General features: G+C 43.6%; 1 protein-coding gene across 1 annotated transcript in view; it reads right to left on the minus strand.

Annotated features, from left to right (window-relative positions):
- Window positions 1-17,439, minus strand: part of ankrd27 (ankyrin repeat domain 27 (VPS9 domain)) — a 115,005-nt gene that overhangs the window by 13,544 nt on the left and 84,022 nt on the right. Inside the window, 2 exon segments of the mRNA XM_085991572.1 lie at window positions 1,489-1,662; window positions 5,396-5,515. Coding sequence (XP_085847698.1) covers window positions 1,489-1,662; window positions 5,396-5,515 — 294 coding nt within the window.

A 17,439-nucleotide genomic window follows, 5' to 3' on the forward strand; every position in this document is an offset into this window, starting at 1 on the left:
TCGCAGCAATCTCATTTGTAAAAGTAATGAGAAACTGCAGTTACCATTTAATAAACTACAAGGATCACTTGTCAATTCTCATGAAATTATTCCATTTATATTGTGAAATAGCTTATATAATTTCCATGGTAAATAGATTTTCTAGTCAAGGTTATCCGTCCGGCTGAAATTCTGTTTTTTACTTTGATGAATGTTGAAACCCCAAACAGTGCCACTTACCCAAAATTCTAATTTGTTCATAGAATTGAACTTCAAGCCAGCTGTAGTGGAAAGCCAATAAACTATACTGCACAATTTCTCAAGCACTGCAAGCACTTTCACCAGTAAACTACTTTGGAATTGGCAGCCTTTCAATCTGAAATTAATGTCAAATGACAAGTCCAGGGAGAGATGACTTTTTAAACAAAAATCTTATTTTTACAAAAACGCAGTTTTATTTTCACTCAGTTTGTTTAGAAAAGAAAATCCAGAATTGGGCCGTAGTTCAACATGTGGTTTACTTTATGTAAAGAATACTATTGCATTGGAAGCACAGAAAGTGAAACATTTCATGACCAATTAAATCAATGGACTGGCATAAAAATTGCTAGAATTTGATAGAATAAATACTTCTCAAACTTTTATTCCCAACAAATAATCCAGAATATTTCCCAGTCAGTCAGTAACTGGTTTTCATCTGATCCCTTCCAGTTAGTAATTGATTTTGGTCAGATTTTTCCATTTAATTTGCATCTTCCAGTTACGAATGACAATTCATATAGTTAAATAGCAAAACCTACGGCAATTTGGGAAGCAGAGTTGTTTGGAACATAGGAGTTTCTCTGCAGTACAGGCCGAGGAGCTGGAAGATGCAAAACTGAGGTACGACTGCGGCACTACTGGTGGCAGGGTATAATTACAGCACAACAGGTTTACTCCAGCAGTTTCCATTATTAATGTGGACACTGGAATTTATAATGAGAACAGTTAACCCAAAAGTGTGATAAAAATGTGACCAACAGGCAGTAAGGTTTCATAGACAGGAACTACATGCAAATGCAAGATTTTTATATATTATAACTGGATGCGAAGAGAAAATAAGGTTCAGAATTTAACTAGTTCTTTACCCCATTTTATGAAATTCACTAATGACATTTCTTTTTAAACATGGACTAACCACTACTTTCTAAAAATGTAAAGGGTACTTTTTGTTTGGCTGTACTTGAAGCATGTGAAAGGAATACATAGCCAATGATCTCTCTGAATAGCTTTGCTATTGTTCATAAAGCTTTTCCTATAAGCAGATTCAACAGTAACTTTCAAAAAGGGAATTGGATATATACTTGAAAAAAGAAACATTTGCAGGGCTATGGGGAAAGAGCAGGGAGTTGGAATAATTGGATAGCTCTTTCAAAGAGCCGGCACAGGCACAATGGTCTGAATGGCCTCCTTCTGTGCTGCATGATACTATGATTCATAAGGAGCTAAATGTCAGTTTCAAGCTTTTACCTTTCCACAGACTTCCTCAGCACAGTCCACTGGTGTACACTGTTGTTTATTTCGCAAATTGACTGATGCTCCGTTACACAAAAGTAGATTCACCAGAGCTACACGCTTTCCCTTTACAGCCTCGTGCAGAGCAGTATTTCCTTGGTTGTTGGCAAGATTAATGGAGGCGCTATGCTGAGAATTTCCAAAGTAAGCAGACATTAAAAACACTCACCAAGTATAAGGCCAATACATAAACAAGGCAAAAAAAGCAGCCAAGGACTTTAGCTATTCTTATTTTTGAAGATTGGTGGTGCAGTGACTTTACTACCAGCAAGGATTTTTATTGCTGGACCATAAATAACTAAACTATTTAAAAAATATAAATCAGTCGTGACACTGTCAAATTGGAATATTTCTCCAACCTTTACACAGCAGCAGGTGAAAATTGGATGGGAAGAAGAGATGAAAAATTGCTGAGAATATGTTGATATGCCTCCTAGATTGAAGAGGTGGGAAGTTGGGGGGGTGATGTGCCTTCAATAACCACAAAACTAGAAGTTATAGACTTTACAAGTTGGCTTTTAATCACTAAGATCAGAGCTAACATCTCAACACACTGACTGGCTCGCAGGAATGAGTCATACAGATCTGGGATCTTTATGTAAGAGAAGTCAGGGGCGGAGCCAAGAGCCAAGACCTAGAACCTTCCAGGTTAGTCAGGAAAGAGGAAGTGAAACTATACACCGTGTGGGGGAGGGTAATATACATGAGTGCAAAACGAATACAGGCAAGCCAAACACATTTCATTACGGGGGGGGGGGGGGGGGAAGGGGGGAAAAGAGGACAAAAAGGGTACATGCACTTCTAACAAGTCAATATAGTTTTAAAGGAAGAACAAATTTGCATTTATATAATGTCTTTCATGTCCTCAGGAGGTCCCAATAAGCTTCACATTCAATAAAGTACTTTTTAAAGTGTAGTCAATGTAGGGAAACACAGCAGCCAATTTGTGCACAGCAAGGTTCCACAAATAGCAATAAAATAAATCATCAGATAATCTGTTTTAGTGGTGTTGCTTGAAAGATAAATGTTGGCCAGGAAACCAGAAGGACTCCCCTGCTCTTGTTCAAATAGTGCCATGGGTTACATCCAACTGAAGGGAGAGACCGGGGCTTCAGTTTAACATCACACCCGAAAGACAGCACCTCAGACAGTGCAGCACTCCCTCAGTACTGCACTGAAATGTCCGTCTAGATTGTGTGCTCAAGACTCTGGAGTGGGGCTTGAACCCAGGATTAATTAAAAATGTCCTAGTAAAGGATCCCCTTGGAATGAGTGACCATAACATGGTTGAATTCCATATTCAGTTAGAGGGTGAGGAGGTTGTATCTCAAACAAGCGTGCTAAGCTTGAATAAAGGAGACTATGAAGGTATGAGAGCGGAATTGAGTAAAGTGGATTGGGAAAATAGGTTAAAGGATAAGACGATACATGATCAGTGGTGTACATTTAAGGAGTTATTTTACAACTTCCAAAAAAAGTATATTCCACTGAGAAAAAAAGGGTGTAAAAGAAAAGACAGCCATCCGTGGCTAAGTAAAGAAATTAAGGATAGTATTCGACTAAAAACAAGGGCATATAAGGTAGCCAAATCTAGTGGGAGGATAGAGGATTGGGAAAACTTTAAAAGACAGCAAAAAATAACAAAAAGATTGATTAAGAAAGGGAAGATAGATTATGAAAGTAAATTAGCAAAAAATATAAAGACAGATAGTAAGAGTTTTTATAGTTATATAAAAAGAAAAAGGGTGGCTAAAGTAAATGTTGGTCCCTTAGAGGATGAGACCGGGAAATTAATGGTGGGAAATATGGAGATGGCAAAAACACTGAATGAATATTTTGTATCAGTCTTTACAGTAGAGGACACCAAGAATATCCCAACACTTGACAAGCAGGGGGCTATAGGGGGGGAGGAGATAAACACGATCAAAATCACTAAGGAAGTGGTACTCGGTAAAATAATGGGACTCAAGGCGGATAAATCACCTGGACCTGATGGCTTACATCCTAGGGTCTTGAGGGAAGTGGCGGTAGGGATTGTGGATGCATTGGTAATAATCTTCCAAAACTCCCTGGACTCAGCAAAGGTCCTGGCAGACTGGAAAACTGCTAATGTAACACCCTTATTTAAAAAAGGGCAGTAGACAGAAGGCTGGAAACTATAGACCGGTTAGCCTAACATCTGTGGTAGGTAAAATTTTGGAGTCCATTATTAAGGAGACAGTAACAGGACATTTGGATAATCATAATTTAATAAGACAAAGTCAGCATGGTTTTATGAAGGGGAAGTCATGTTTGACAAATTTGCTGGAGTTCTTTGAGGAAGTAACGTATAGGGTGGATAAAGGGGAACCAGTGGACGTAGTGTATTTAGACTTCCAAAAGGCATTTGACAAGGTGCCACATAAAAAATTATTGCTTAAGATAAAAAATCACGGGATTGGGGGTAATATTCTGGCATGGATAGAGGATTGGCTATCTAACAGAAGGCAGAGAGTTGGGATAAATGGTTCATTCTCAGACTGGCAATCAGTAACCAGTGGTGTTCCGCAGGGGTCAGTGCTGGGTCCCCAACTCTTTACAATCTATATTAACGATTTGGAGGAGGGGACCGAGTGTAACACATCAAAGTTTGCAGATGATACTAAGATGGAAGGGAAAGTAGTGAGTGAGGAGGACATAAAAAACCTGCAAGGGGACATAGACAGGCTAAGTAAGTGGGCAGAGATTTGGCAGATGGAATACAATACTGGAAAGTGTGAGGTTATGCACTTTGGCAGGAAAAATCGTAGAGCAAGTTATTATCTTAATGGCAAGAAACTGGAAAGTACTGAAGTACAAAGGGATCTGGGGGTCCTGGTGCACGAAACTCAAAAGGTTAGTATGCAGGTGCAGCAAGTGATTAAGAAGGCCAATGGAATGTTGGCTTTCATTGCTAGGGGGGATAGAATATAAAAATAGGGAGGTATTGCTTCAGTTGTACAAGGTATTGGTGAGACCGCACCTGGAATACTGCATACAGTTTTGGTGTCCATACTTAAGAAAGGACATACTTGCTCTCGAGTCAGTACAAAGAAGGTTCACTCGATTAATCCCGGGGATGAGGGGATGGACATATGAGGAGAGGTTGAGTAGATTGGGACTCTACTCATTGGAGTTCAGAAGAATGAGAGGCGATCTTATTGAAACATATAAGATTATGAAGGGGTTGGATCGGGTGGATGCAGGGAGGATGTTCCAGATGATGGGTGAAACTAGAACTAGGGGGCATAGTCTTAGAATAAGGGGCTGCTCTTTCAAAACTGAGATGAGGAGGAACTACTTCACTCAGAGGGTGATAGGTCCATGGAATATGCTGCCCCAAAAAGCTGTCGAAGCTACATCATTACATAAATTTAAAACAGAAATAGACAGTTTCCTAGAAGAAAAGGGAATTAAGGGTTACGGGGAGCGGGCAGGAATTTGGACATGAGTCTAGGTTCGGATAGGTCATGGCCCTGTGGGTAGCGGAGCGGGCCCGTGTAGCCTGATCCTGCTCCTGTTTCGTGTGTCTAATTCTGTTAGATTCAGGAGATAGTCCTGTCATAGTGGATTGGCGGTTAGGATCAGATCAGCCATGATCTTATTGAATGGCGGAGCAGGCTCGAGGGGCCAATTGGCCTACTCCTGCTCCTATTTCTTATGTTCTTAACTTCTGACCTGGGGGTGAATGCTGCCAAATGAGTCAAGCTGTATAAATAAACTGATATTTTTCAACCACAGGCTATAAAAGTGTTTCACATTAAAAAAAAATCTGATTTCAACTGAATTAGAAGAACCATCTCAACACTGAAAAAGAACATTTCAGGCAAAATGGTGTTCTTACCTCCAGCAACAACTCAGCAATTTCCAGATGTCCTCGAAGGCAGGCATGCAGCAATGGTGTATTACCGTACACATCTTTCTTATTCAATTTTGCATTATAATTCAGCAAGTATTTTACTATCTGTTCCAAAAAAAAAATCACAATATATAACATCATTAATTATTTAAATGTAATTCTATATTTTAATAAAAAGAACAGTCAAAGGAAGTATATCTTAAAAGGCAAGACTCTTAACCAAAATTGAGGAACAGCGATTTCTAGGGATGCAAAGACATCGATCTTTAGACGGTGAGTGTGCAGGTAGAAAAGGCCATAAAATATAAATAGGATTGTGATACATAGACCATGGAGTATAAAAGAAAGGTGATAAATTTGTACAAGGCATTGGTCAGGCCACAATTTGAGTATTACATGCAGTTCTTGGTATCCCATTATAGGAGGGATATTAGAATCATGGTATGGTTATAGTTCTGAAGCAGGTTCCAAAAGTTCAGGCTATTTTCACTGGAACAGAGAAGATTAAGATGGAATGGAATAGAAGTTTTGAAAATGAATGGTTTTGAGAGGGTAAATAGAGAAAAATTGTTTCCACTGGTTTACAGATTGGTAACAAGGAGTCAGACTATATAACTATAATTAGAAAGGAGGCACGAGAAGAATTCTTTTCGCACAGTCATATTGGAATTTTGAATGGTTTACCACAAGTGGCTACTGAGGCAAAGACCATCATTTAAAAATAAATTTGATAAGCATTTAAAAAGGAAAAAAAGGGCCAGGGAAATGGGATTAGAGTGGACAGCTCAAGTTGAAGAGCTAGCACAAGCACAGCTGTATGATAGAAAAATACTGCGGATGCTGGAAATCCGAAATAACAACAGAAAATGCTGGAAAAACTCAGCAGGCCAGGGCAGCATCCATGGAGAGAGAAACAGAGTTAACGTTTCAGGTCGATGACCTTTCGTCAGAACTGGAAAAAAGCAGGAAATGGGAAGCAGGTTAGGGGGCTGGGAAAAGGAGGAGGGGATGAAAGAACAAAAGGGAAGGTCAGTGATAGGATAAAAAGCAGGAGAGATTAAGAGACAATGAGAGATATTCAAGGCGAGAGGAGGTGGTAATAGGACAGGTTAAGGAACAAAGAATGGCTCTAGATGGGGTGTGAATTGCGCTGGCAGAATGAAGGACAGCTGCCATGTGGGAGGGAAGAAGAAAAAAAATCAGGGGCCAAACAAAAATTGTGGATAAAAAAAAAGAAAATATATATATATGTGATGGGGGCCGAGGTTATGATCTGAAATTGTTGAACACTATGTCGAGTCCAAACAGTAATGCGGAGGTTGGGGATGGCATTAAACAGGAAATTAGAGATGCGTGCAACAAGGGCACAGCAGTCATCATGGGTGACTTTAATCTACATATAGATTGGACTAACCAAATTAGTAACAATACTGTGGAGGAGGAATTCCTAGAGTGTATACGGGATGGTTCCCTGGACAAATATGTCGAGGAACCAACTAGAGATCAGGCCATCTTAGACTGGGTATTATGTAAGGAGAAAGGACTGATGAGCAATTTTGTTGTGCGAGGCCCCTTGGGGAAGAGCGATCATAATATGATCGAATTCTTCATTAAGATGGAGAGTGAAGTAGTTGACTCAGAGACTAGGGTCCTGAATTTAAATAAAGGAAACTACGATGGTATGAGGCACGAGTTGGCTAGGGTGGATTGGGGAACGTTACTTAAAGGGTTGACGGTGGATAGGCAATGGCAAACATTTAAAGATCGCATGGATGAACTACAGAATTTGTTCATCCCTGTTTGGCATAAAAATAAAACAAAAAAGGTGACTCAACCATGGCTAACCAGAGAAATTAGGGATAGCATAAGATCGAAGGAGAGGACATATAAATTGGCCAGAAAAAGCAGTAAACCTGAGAATTGGGAGCAGTTTAAGATTCAGCAAAGGAGGACAAAGGGATTAATTAAGAAGGGGAAAATAGAATGAGAGTAAGCTTGCTGGGAACATAAAAACTGACTGTAAAAGCTTCTATAGATATGTGAAGAGAAAAAGATTTGTGAAGACAAGTGTAGGTCCCTTGCAGTCAGATTCAGGGTAATTTATAATGGGGAACAAAGAAATGGCTGACCAATTAAATACATACTTTGGTTCTGTCTTCACAAAGGAGGACACAAATAACCTTCCAGAGATGTCGGGGAACATAGTGTCTAATGAGAGGGAGGAATTGAATAAAATCAGTATTTGTAGGGATATGGGGTTAGGGAAATTGACGGCATTGAAGGCCGATAAATCCCCAGGGCCTGATAATCTACATCCTAGGGTACTTAAGGAAGTGGCCCTAGAAATAGTAGATGCAATGCTGGTCATCTTCCAAAATTCTATAGACTCTGGAATAGTTCCCATGGATTGGAGGGTAGCTAATGTAACCCCACTATTTAAAAAAGGTAGGAGAGAGAAAATGGGGAACTAAGCCTGACATCGATAGTGGGGAAAATGCTAGAGTCCATTATAAAAGATGTAATAGCAGAGCACTTGGAAAACAGTGACAGGATCGGACAAAGTCAACATGGATTTACAAAAGGTAAATCATGCTTGACTAATCTACTGGAATTTTTTGAGGATGTAACTGGTAGAATAGATAAGGGAGAACCAGTGGATGTGGTGTATTTGGACGTTCAGAAGGCTTTCAATAAGGTCCCGCATAAGAGATTGGCATGCAAAGTTAAAGCACATGGGATTGGGGGTAATGTACTGACTTGGATAGAGAACTGGTTGGCAGACAGGAAGCAAAGAGTTGGAATAAATGGGTCTTTTTCCGAGTGGCAGGCAGTGACTAGTGGGGTACTGCAGGGATCGGTGCTAGGACCCCAGCTATTCACAATATATATTAATGATCTAGACGAGGGAACTAGATGTAATATCTCCAAGTTTGCAGATGACACAAAGCTGGGTGGGCATGTGTGCTGTGAGAAGGATGCCGAGAAACTCCAGTATGATTTGGACAGGTTGGGTGATTGGGCAGATGCAGTATAATGTGGATAAATGCGAGATTATCTGAACGGCAATAGATTGGGAAAAGGGGAATTGCAATGAAACCTGGGTGTCCTTGTGCACCAGTCGCTGAAGGTAAGCATGCAGGTGCAGCAGGCGGTTAAGAATGCAAATGGTATGTTGGCCTTCATAGCGAGAGGATTCGAGTACAGGAGCAAGGATGTCTTGCTGCAGTTGTACAGGGCCTTGGTGAGACCACACCTTGAGTATTGTGTGCAGTTTTGGTCGCCTTATCTGAGGAAGGATGTTCTTGCCATGGAGGGAGTGCAGCGAAGTTTCACCAGACTAATACCTGGGATGGCAGGAATGACGTATGAAGAGAGATTGGGTCAATTAGGCTTATATTCGCTAGAGTTTAGAAGAATGAGAGGGGATCTCATTGAAACTTATAAAATTCTAACAGGACTAGACAGACTAGATGCAGGAAGGATGTTCCCGATGCCGGGGGAGTCCAGAACCAGGGGTCACAGTCTAAGGATAAGGAGTAAGCCATTTAGGACTGAGATGAGGAGGAATTTCTTCACCCAGAGAGTGGTGAACCTGTGGAATTCTCTATCACAGAAGGCAGTTGAGGCCAACTTATTAAATATATTCAAGAAGGAGTTAGATATATTTCTTAAGGCAAAAGGGATCAAGGGATATGAGGAGAAAGCAGGGACAGGGTACTGAATTTGGATGATCAGCCATGATCTCATTAAATGGCAGAGCAGGCTCGAGGGGCCGAATGGCCTACTCTTGCTCCTATCTTCTATGTTTTTATGTTTCCAGAGGGCTGTAAAGTGCCTAATCGAAAGATGAGGTGCTGTTCCTCAAGCTTACGCTGAGCTTCCGTGGAACAGTGCAAGAGGCCGAGGACGGTGAGGTCTGAGTGGGAATGGAGCGGTGAATTAAAGTGACAGGCCACCGGGGGCTCGGGGTCCCCCTTACGGACTGAACGGAGCTGTTCCGCAAAGCGGTCACCCAATCTGCGTTTGGTCTCCCCAATGTAGAGGAAACCACATCATGAGTATACTAAATTGCAAGAAGTACAAGTAAATTACTGTTTCACCTGGAAGGGGTGTTTGGGGCCCTAGACATTGGGAAGGGTATGTGTTGCATCTCCTGCGCTTGCACGGGAAGGTGCTGGGCGAAGGGGAAGGGGTGCTGGGGGTGGTAGAGGAGTGGACTAGGGTGTCTCGGAGGGAGTGGTCCCTACGGAATGCTGAAAGGGGAGGTGAGGGGAAGATGCGTTTGGTGGTGGGATCACGCTGGAGGTGGCGGAGGATGATCCGTTGAATGTGGAGGCTGGTGGGGTGAAAGGTGAGGACAAGGGGAACTCTATTGTGGTTCCGGGAGGGAGGGGCAGGGGTGAGGGCAGAAGTGCGGGAGATAGAACGGACATGGTCGAGGGCCGTGTCAACCATGGTAGAGGCGAATCCTCGGTTGAGGAAAAAGGAAGACATGTCGGAAGCACTGGTATGGAAGGTGGCATCGTCGGAGCAGATGCGGCGGAGATGCAGAAACTGGGAGAATGGAATAGAGTCCTTACAGGAGGCGGGGTGGGAGGAAGTGTAGTCCAAGTAGCTGTGGGAGTCAGTGGGCTTGTAGTGAATGTTAGTCAATAACCTATCCCCAGAGATGGAGACGGAGAAGTTGAGGAAGGGAAGGGAAGAGTCGGAGATGGACCATGTGAAGGTGAGGGAAGGGTGGAAATTGGAAGCAAAGTGAATGAAATTTTCTAGTTCAGGGCGAGAGCAGGAGATGGCACAGCTGTACTGGGCCAAGTGGCCTCCTGCGGTGCTGTAATTTCTACAATTCAATGTTCTTCAGTCAACGTAACAACAGATATGGCAAAATGTGGCAGAAGAATGCCAATCATTTGAATATGGAAAGTTTTCTTTCATTTTCAAGACACACACAGTTCCAATCACTGAAAAGCAATACCGATGACTGCACATCGAACAGTGAATATAATTAAACACATACAAAAAAAAGTGCTAAAGCATGGACTTCAGTCTTGGCATTTTATGATGCTTATTTACTAGAATGTTAATGATCTCCCATTGAAGCTTTAATTGTAAAAGAAGGGAAAAGTGTAATGTTTATACATTGTTAGAAATTAATGGTTGTATACTTGAACTAAAAATTTTTTTTTGTTCTTTTCAAATGCAATATAGTTCTTATAAGGTGTCTTGGTTAATATATATTGAATACTTATAGAATTCTACATTTTTTCTATTAATTAAAGCCTGTTATCAAATCATGATCAAAAGGGTTCCTTGGACTAGTAGGTAGATAGGAATATATCAGGATTAACATTTTTTAAAAGACTAAGAATGTTACATCTTATGTTAGATTTCTGGTGAACTGGATTTAGATTAATTAACAATCAAAAATTGAGTCCGAGAAACACTGATGTACAAAGACATGGAGTAAAGCAGATCTTTAATCAATAAATGTTATTATGCAGGTTTGTCAAGCTAAGTAATGCAATACATTATTAATGAACTCAGTACTGTAGTCCACTTCTCTTTGTAAAATAAAATCAAACTAATTTGCAGTCAATCAAAAAAGAGCCTTTCATGACCTCAGGACATCTCAGGATAAGCGCTTTAGAGCCAATTAAGTACTTTTGAAATGTTGTCACTGTTGTAGTGTCAGAATCATGGCAACCAATTTGCACACAGCAAGGTTTCACAAACTGCAATGAAATAAACAACCAGATCATCTGTTTTTTAGGTATTGGTTGAGGGATAAATGTTGGCCAGGACACTGAAGAGGAGTCGGGGAATTCTCCCAAATAGTACTGTGCAATCTTTTAAGTTCACCTGAGAGGGCAGATGGGGCCTTGGTTTAACATCATATCTGAAAGACGGCACCTCCGACCGGGCAGCACTCCCCCAATACTGCACTGAAATGCTAACCTAGATTATTGTGCTTAAGCCTGGAGTGAGGCTTGAACCCACGACCTTCTGACTCAGTGATGAGAGTGCTATCACTGAGCCAAGTTTGACACCAAACAGCTGACTACTTGCCCTGTGGCTATGGATAAATGGTTAAAGTTAATTTCAAATCAGGACAGAAATGTTACCAAAATTATATAACGCAAGAAAATAGGGAAGAACAACATATGGAACAGCCTATCAAGTCTATCCCTTCCACAGACCATATAGAATTTCTTGTAATATGGACTCTACCCAACTTATCTGATCTTCTGAAGGGGATGAATAACCACAGGTATCACTTGAAAGATAAAGCTCTATGAAAATTCCACTGAATGTAGCAAAAGCTTCGCCTTTGCTTCTCCTAACTTTTCACCCTGTAGGAATTGGTTCTTACTTTACACCAAGGAAAGAGTCCAAGAGCGGGAGCAGTCAAACAAAAATAACAACTGCAAAACCGCTAAAGTGACGTCACAACCAGGGAAGAAGCTGATTGGCAAGTAGGACCTGGTGAGTATTTCCACAGTCCAGTCGTTGAAGTAAACGCAAGGTCTCTAGTTTAGAGTAAGTAGCGTGTAAAGTGAAGTAAGGTCCCTAGTGTATTTAATATTCTTTAATTTAGAGGAAATAAAGGGAGTAAATTAAGGGTAGGACATGGCAGGGCAGCTCGGCAGCGTGGAGTGCTCCTCCTGTGCTATGTGGGAAGTCAGGGACATTTTCGGTGTCCAGGGCGAACACGTGTGCAGGAAGTGTCTCCAGCTGCAGCTACTTGAAATCCGCGTTTCGGATCTGGAGCTGCAGCTGGAGTCACTGTGGAGCATCTGTGAGGCTGAGATCTACGTGGATAGCACGTTTAACGAGGTGGTCACACTGCAGGTAAAGAGTGCACAGGCAGAAAGGGAATGGGTGACCGCCAGACAGAGTAAAAGAACTAGGAAGGTAGTGCAGGAGTCCCCTGGGTCCATCTCCCTCTCCAACAGATTTTCCATTTTGGATACTGCTGGGGGAGATGGTTTCTCAGGGGAATGTAGCAAGAGCCAAGTCCGTGGCACTACAAGTGGCTCAGCTGCACAGGAGGGGTGGAAAAGAGAGTGGGAGAGCAAGTGATAGGGGATTCTATCGTAAGGAGAACAGACAGACGTTTCTGTGGCCGCAGGCGTGACTCCAGGATTGTATGTTGCCTCCCTGGTGCCAGGGTCAAGGATGTCACTGAGCGGCTGCAGGACATTCTGAAGGGGGAGGGTGAACAGCCAGAGGTCGTGGTCCATATCGGTACCAACGACATAGGTAGAAAGAGGGACGAGGTCCTGCAAGCAGAATATAGGGAGCTAGGAAATAAATTAAAAAGCAGGACCTCAAAAGGTAGTAATCTCAGGATTACTCCCAGTGCCACGTGCTCTCAAGAACAGGAATAGGAGAATAGACCAGACGAATGTGTGGCTGGGGAGATGGTGTAGGAGGGAAGGATTTAAATTCCTGAGGCATTGGGACCGATTCTGGGGAAGGTGGGACCTGCACAAGCTGGACGGATTACACCTCGGCAGAACTGGGACCAATATCCTCGCTAGTGCTGTTGGGAAGGATTTAAACTAGTTTGTCAGGGGGCTGGGAACCTAAGTGTGGGCCCAGAATGGAGAGATACAAAGCTGGAAGTGCAAGTTAGAAAAGTAGTCAGCAAAACTAGTAGGGAGCAGAAACAAAGGCCAACAGTAAAGAGGGTCAAAGTGCAGAAAAATATTAAACAGGCAAAGTTGAAGGCACTTTATCTAAATGCACGTAGCATTTGCAAAAAGGTGGATGAATTAATGGCACGAATAGAAGTAAATGGGTATGATGTAATTGCCATTACAGAGACATGGTTGCAGGGTAACCAAAGCTGGGAACTGAATGTTCCAGGGTACTCAACATTTAGGAAGGACAGACAAAAAGGAAAAGGTGGCGGCGTAGCGCTGTTAATAAGGGATGAGATTGGTACGGTAGAGATAAAAAATTTTGGCTCGACAGATCGTGATGTAGAACTGGAATCAGTTTGGGTGGAGCTAAGAAATTGCAAAGGGCGGAAAACATTGGTGGGAGTTGTGTATAGGCCACCAAACAGTAGTGGTAATGTAGGGCACAGTATCAATCAAGAAATTAGAAGTGCATGTAACAAGGGCAATACGGTAATCATAGGGGACTTTAATCTATATATTGACTGGGCAAATCAAATTACCACTAATGATGTGGAAGACGAATTTTTGGAATGCATGCGAGATGGTTTCCTGGATTAGTATGTGGAGGAACCAACCAGGGAACAGGCTATTCTGGATCTGGTACTGTGTAATGGGAAAGGGCTAATCAATAATCTGGTGGTAAAGGGGCCTTTAGGGAAAAATTCAGTTGGTTTGTACCTCCTCTTAGTGCCTTAAGAGGGCGCTAATGGGGCGCAAAGCAACTAGCGCCTGTGCGCGGCGATGTTTGCGCCACTCACAAAATTAACTAGACATTTTGCAGCGGCGCTAAACACTACCGCCATGATCTCCTGCGCTGGCAGATCGTGACATCAGTCGAGTGTGCAATGCCCCAGTACCGCCCCGGACCGGATATTGAGTGGCGCCCCCTGCCTTACCGCCTGCCATTATCAACATCAGGTTGAGGGGAGCGTTTTGCAGTCAGGAAGGGACTGGGGGAGCGCTACTTAAAGGCGACCACTTCCTGCCTTTTTTTGTTGGTGACATTTTTGCACCATGCATTCTGAGAGAGAGAGACACAGAGAGAGAGACACAGAGACATCTGGAGAGATTCAACGCTGTGTGAAGGAGTTCTGGGTACTGAGCAGCACTTTGCAGGTTCATTTTGATTTGCCCTTCCTTGTATCGATTTAGAAGAGATTGTGGGGGCTGCACTCTCAGCTCTTTCCCTGGTTCTCTCCATTGTTCTTTCTAGCAGATTTGATATACAAGTCTCTCCAGGCCGAGATTCAAGGCTGCAATGAGCAGGATGTGGATGGAGAGCAAGATCAACCCTCCCCTTTAAGAACTGGCCAGCGCCATTGTGTCTGTGTTCCATTGCTGACTGACATCACATGAGCTTCGCCAGCGCTCTGAGGTAGCGCCTCACTCCTCGGCCTTTGCGCCTTAAGACAGGTGTGAAGCGCCTGATTTAGCGCTCCAATCACCTCCAGGGGCGTTAAAACCCAAATTTGCAGTCGGAGGCGATAATTAGCGGCAGGCGCTAATCTTTGCGCCTGGCCGATAATTGTGCCCCAAATGGGGCAATACTGAATTTCTCCCCCATTAAGTTCGAGAGTGATGTAGTCCAATCTGAAACTAAGGTCTTCAATCTAAACAGAGGAAACTACAAGGGTATGAGGGGTAAGTTGGCCATGGTAGATTGGGAGACGACACTAAAAGGTATGAATGTGGACATACAATGGCTAACATTCAAGGAAATAATGCATAATTTACAACAAACATATATTCCTCTAGGGCATAAAAACCACAAAAGGAAAAGTGATCCAACCATGGCTAACAAAAGAAATTAAAGCTAGTATTAAGTCAAAGGAGGAAGCTTGTAAAGTTGCCAGAAAAAGCAGTCAGCCTGAGGATTGGGATCTTTTTGGAAATCAGCAAAGGGGGACCAAGAAATTGATAAAGGGAAAATGGAATATGAGCACAAACTAGCGAAAAATATAAAAAGAGATTGTAAAATCTTCTATAGGTATGTGAAAAGGAAAAGACTGGCGAAGGTACATGTAGGTCCTTTACAGTCAGAGACGGGAGAATTTATAATGGGGAATCAGGAAATGGCAGATAAATTAAATACTTTGTTTCTGTCTTCACGGAGGAAGACACAAAAAACCTCCCAGAAATATGAGAAAACCAAGGGTGTGGCGAGAATGAGGAACTTAAAGAAATTATTAGTAAAACAACAGTACTAGCAAAATTAATGGGACTAAAAGTCGATAAATCCTAAGTTGACCTAAATGACCTACATCTTAGGGTTTTGAAAGAGGTGGCTGTTGGGATAGTGGACGCAGTCGTTGTCATCTTCCAAAATTCTATAGATTCTGGAACGGTTCCTGCAGATTGGAGGATAGCAAATGTAACCCCGCTATTTAAGAAAGGAGGGAGAGAGAAAACGGGGAACTACAGACCTGTTAGCCTCACATCAGTAGTTGGTCAAATGCTGGAATCTATTATAAAGGATGCAATAACTGGGCACTTAGAAACTAATACAGGTAGACTATCCTTTATCCGAAAACCTCGGGACCAGCCGTGTTTCGGTTTTCGGAAAATTTCGGAAGGTGAGTGAAAACACTTCGGTTTTCAGAGTAATTCGGTTTGCGGGAGTGCGGATAAAGGATACACTGGCCTAGAAATTGAGTGCCCTTAGCGCCGATTTTGCGGCGCTAGAGGGCCTAGCGCTGCATTTGGCGCCGGCGCCGAAATTGCCTGGGGCCCTTACGCCGCGGTAGACCGGTAGCGCTGCGCCGGCACCGATGACGTCATCGGTGTGCGCAGCGTCCCGGTTGCCATGCCGACGGGCCCCAGCGCCGAAATTCAGTTGCGGCCGCCTCGCCCGTGACAGCCGCAACTAAGACTCTGGCAACAGAGTCTTACGAGTCTTTGCGCCGGCGCATTAAAGGCCCCGCGGCGGCCGGCCGCTTTCCCGCCGGCCGCCTGGCCGCAGCTCCCTCCCCGGACTTCCCCCCCCCCCCCCGGAACAGAAGCAAGCCCGGCACTTGTCCGAGGTGCCGGGCTCATTTTTTAAAAGATTTTCGCGGGCCGCAATCGGGTGCAGGCAGCTCCTCCTTAAGGGAAGGAGGAGGCCTGCACTTCCCGAGCCTGCCGCACCGCATCGGGTGCCGCAGCGCCGGAATTGCGGCGCGAAACGGCAGTTAGCGCCGATTTACCGCCGCAAAGACCCTTCAGTAGCGCCGGCAGCCGTTTGGGCGCGGCCCTGCTGAATTTTTGGCGCGCGCAGGGGGACTTAGCGCCGGCACTAACTTCCGGCGCTAAAGCCCTGGCTAAGCCAAAACTCAATTTCTAGGCCACTATCCCTTATCCGAAAGGGTGGGGGTCGGCAAGGGTGGGGGTCGGCAAGGGTGGGGGTCGGCAAGGGTGGGGGTCGGCAAGGGTGGGGGTCGGCGGTCGGTGGGGGTCGGGGTCGGGTTCATGCGCATGACTTACGCTGAGCGATTTCGGTTTTCAGAAGTGCGGAAAAATGCTACACTATCCCTTATCCGGCTAGGCCTGTAAGTCGTGCGCCACTCTGGTCATGTCGTGCGCACGACTTACGCTGACCGAAAAAACCTTCGGGTTTTTAGAGGGTTTCGGTTTTCGGAAGTTCGTATAAAAGGGTAGTCTACCTGTAGTAAGATTGGGCAGAGTCAACATGGATTTATGAAAGGGAAATCCTGTTTAACAAACCTATTGGAGTTCTTTGAGGATGTAACTAGTGGAGTAGACAAAGGGGAACCGGTAGATGTGGTGTATTTGGATTTTCAGACGGCCTTTGATAAGTCCCACACAAGAGGTTGGTGAACAAAATTAGGGCACATGGAATTGGGGGTAATATACTAGCATGGATTGAGAATTGGTAAACAAACAGTAGGGTTAAACGGGTCTTTTTCAGGATGGCAGGCTGTGACAAGTGGGGTACCGCAAGGATCGGTGCTTGGGCCCCAGCTATTCACAATCTATATCAATAATTTGGATGAGGGACTAAATGTAACATTTCCAAATTTGCTGACGATACAAAGCTAAGTGGCAGTGGCAGTTGTGAAGAGTATGTGAAGAGGCTTCAAGGGGATCTCGACAGGCTCAGTGGGTGGGCAAGAACATGGCAGATGGAATATAATGTGGATAAATATGAAGTTATCCACTTTGGTAGAAAAAACAGAAAGGCAGAGTATTTCCTAAATGGTGAAAGATTGGGGAATGCAGATGCTCAAAGGGACCTGGGGGTCCTTGTACATGAGTCACTGAAAGTGAATGTGCAGGTGCAGCAAGCCATTAGGAAGGCAAATGGTATGCTGGTCTTCATTGCAAGAGGATTTGAGTACAGGAGTAAAG

This window comes from Somniosus microcephalus, chromosome 6 (assembly GCF_052327205.1).
Source record: "Somniosus microcephalus isolate GS21.2 chromosome 6, FLI_Smic_1.0, whole genome shotgun sequence".
Taxonomy (NCBI): domain Eukaryota; kingdom Metazoa; phylum Chordata; class Chondrichthyes; order Squaliformes; family Somniosidae; genus Somniosus; species Somniosus microcephalus.